Raw genomic sequence first — 2,888 nt, 5'->3', positions numbered from 1 at the left:
AAAGATCAAAGCTTGCTATAAAATGCTACAATAGAAATGGAAATGAAACCCTAGGGGAGGAATTCTACTCTACACTACTCCTACTCCTATGGAAGCTTCCTAACTAATGAAAATCTACTCAAAACTTATAATTGGTACTTTCACAAACACCTTGTGGGCATAAAAGTAAAACATAAAAAATTGCAAAGACAAATAAAAGCTATAACCAAAATATTCACAAAACCGACTATAAACAAGCAATCAAGCATATATAAATTATAAAACATGAAATTCATCAATCAAAACTTCAAGATACCAAAATTGCATATATAAACAATGTAACTTGAACCATAGGAAAATAAAAGCATAAGTGATGTAATTAAAGAGAAGATTAAGAGTAATTACAAAAGAGTTGATCAACCCAAGATGAAAACTTAAAACTATAAAATGCTACAATGGAAATGGAAGATGAAATAAAACCCTAAGAGAGCATTCTAACTACACTACTCCTACTCCTAAAATTATGTTCTAAAACTAATGAAAACCTCCCCCTAACTAACGCCTTCATATGTGTTGATATCCCCTTCATATAGCATCTCAAACCAGCCTTCAGCCTTCTAAAATTGGGCCAGAAAAGCCTCAAAATTGTGAGTCACGTGATTTTTTACCTGTGCGTACGCATAGGGTTGTGCGTCGGCACAGGTGCTGATTTTGACTCTTGTGCGTAGGCACAGAAAGTGTGCATGGGCACACTCTGAAATGCTTTTCTCTTTTGTTTTCTTCATGTTTTCTCCCTTCTTACATGCTTTCTTCCATTTTTGCCTATCCATTCATGCCCCTAAGATCTGAAATCACTCAACAAATATATCACGACATCGAATGGAATAAAAGTGGGATTAAATTACCCAATTTAAGCACAAAAACGCATGTTTTCACATTTATGTCTAAATTAGGGAGAAATCACAAAAGTATGTTATTTTGGTGATTAAGTGTGAGTTTATGTGATAAAATCCATTCAAATCAAACCAAAATATATCGTCAAATATGGACTCATCATGGGGCTTATACCCTTTTAAGTTTCCAATGGTCCAGCCTATTACACTCTTATGTGTTCTCAGCACTTCAAGCAACTCTTCTTCCTCTTGTGTATTAAGAGAAGAGCTGATGATTACTGGGAATGTCTCTCCAGTACCAAGAAAGGCATATTTGAGGCTTGGAGGTAGAGCTTTTAGCTATTATTTTGGTGGTTCATCATCATTGCATTCTTGTGGCTTGTCAATGGCTCAAGTCTCTTCTTCCTCTTCTACTTGGGTGCTCTGGACTTCCTCCATATAATCTTCATAATTTCTAGCTTCAAGAGCTTGTTCAACCAAGGTGTCCATCACATCAATTCTCATACAATTTTCCAACTCATCCGGATACTGAATGGCTTTGAAGACATTAAGTACCATTTGATCATTGTGTACCCTTAATATTAGCTCACCCTTCTCAACATCAATCAAGGCTCTAGCAGTAGTAAAAAAGGGCCTTCCTAGAATGATTGAGTTGCTTCCCTCATCTTCCACATCAAGTATCACAAAATTAGCTGAAAATATGAACTCCCCAACCTTTACTAGAAAGTTTTCTACCACCCCATTAGGGATCTTGAAGGATCTGTTAGCCAGTTGCAAAAATATTCTTGTTGGTTTAACATCTTCGATAAGCATCTTTTTCATCATAGAAAGAGGTATCAATTTGATGCTGGCACCTAAATCACAGAGTGCTCTTTCTATAGTCATGTCACCAATTATACAAGGGATGAGAAAGCTCCTACTTTAGGGATAGGCCTCTTTGGATAATGACAATGCATTCTTGTGTGAGAACCACAGTTTCTTTTTCTTTCAGCTTCTCTTCTTTGTCATGAGTTCTTTGAGAAACTTAGCATACAATGGCATTTGTTCCAAGGCTTCAGCAAGTGGAATGTTGATTTGGAGTTTTTGGAAGATTCTAAAAACTTGGGAAATTGCTTGTCTCTCATCTCCTTTTGCAACCTCTGTGGATAGGGAAGCTTAGGGACATATGATTTTACTTCTTCCTTCTCCTTGTGTGGTTGGGGTTCAGAGGTCATTTTCTCCTTCTTAGAGACTCATGATTCATGATTCCCTTTGTTCTCTTCTTCCACATTCTTCTCTCTTTCTTTTTCTTGCTTGTTAACATCCTCTGTTTCTTCTCCCACTATCCTCCCACTCTTTAAGTGTACGGCTTTACATTCTTCCTTAGGGTTAGAGAGTGTGTCACTAGGAAAAGCATTTGTTGGCCTTTCAGCAAGTTATTTAGCCATTTGTCCCAATTGTCTCTCAAGATTTCTTATGGATGCCTCTTGATTTTTGCTTGCCATCTCTTGACTTTTGCTTGCCATCTCTTGACTCTTCATAAATTTCTCCATCATCAGTTCAAGGTTAGAAATCCTCTGAGAATATAAATATGGTTGTGTGGGGTATGGCTGTGATTGATGAAAGTTATTTGAAACATTGGAGTGGGTATTTGGTAAGTTAAGTGGAGGTGTGGCAAAGTTGTTCTAGGAGTTGTGAGAGGTGTTCTGAAAGGGCAAATTTTGTGAGTTTTTGAATTGGTTTTGGTTAGTGGATGGGTGGTTGAAATTGTTGGAGTTGCAGAAGTTGTTGTTATTAGAATCTCCACTCTTTTGCCCTTGGTTTTGCTTCCCTTTCCTCCCAAAATTTGGGTGGTTCTTGCATACCAGGTTGAATGTGTTTGCATATGGATCATTTTGGGATGATTTGGAGGTGTTGTTCATGAAATGGACCTGTTCCATGCTTTATTACTCATACAAAAATCTGCAGTTGCACCCAATCAGTGAACATGTTGGGTGGGCATTTCCTCAGTAGTCCCTTGTATCTTTTCCATGCTTC

The 2,888-nt window shown here is 37.5% G+C and overlaps 1 protein-coding gene across 1 annotated transcript; it reads right to left on the bottom strand.

The window, feature by feature from the left end:
* Positions 1-1,262: 1,262 nt before the first annotated feature.
* Positions 1,263-1,757, bottom strand: LOC107627328 (uncharacterized). Its single transcript, XM_016330173.1, has one exon. It carries the CDS (start codon positions 1,755-1,757, stop codon positions 1,263-1,265), a length of 495 nt encoding a protein of 164 aa, XP_016185659.1.
* Between the last annotated feature and the right edge of the window lie 1,131 nt (positions 1,758-2,888).

The sequence above is a fragment of the Arachis ipaensis genome, chromosome B2, assembly GCF_059453495.1.
Source record: "Arachis ipaensis isolate K30076 ecotype BB chromosome B2, ASM5945349v1, whole genome shotgun sequence".
NCBI classification, from domain to species: Eukaryota; Viridiplantae; Streptophyta; class Magnoliopsida; order Fabales; family Fabaceae; genus Arachis; species Arachis ipaensis.
This window is presented reverse-complemented; position numbering and strand designations above follow the sequence as displayed.

Coding starts and splice junctions, on each gene's coding strand:
- LOC107627328 (XM_016330173.1), bottom strand. CDS start 1,757: ATGACTATAGAAAGAGCACTCTGTGATTTAGGTGCCAGCATCAAATTG.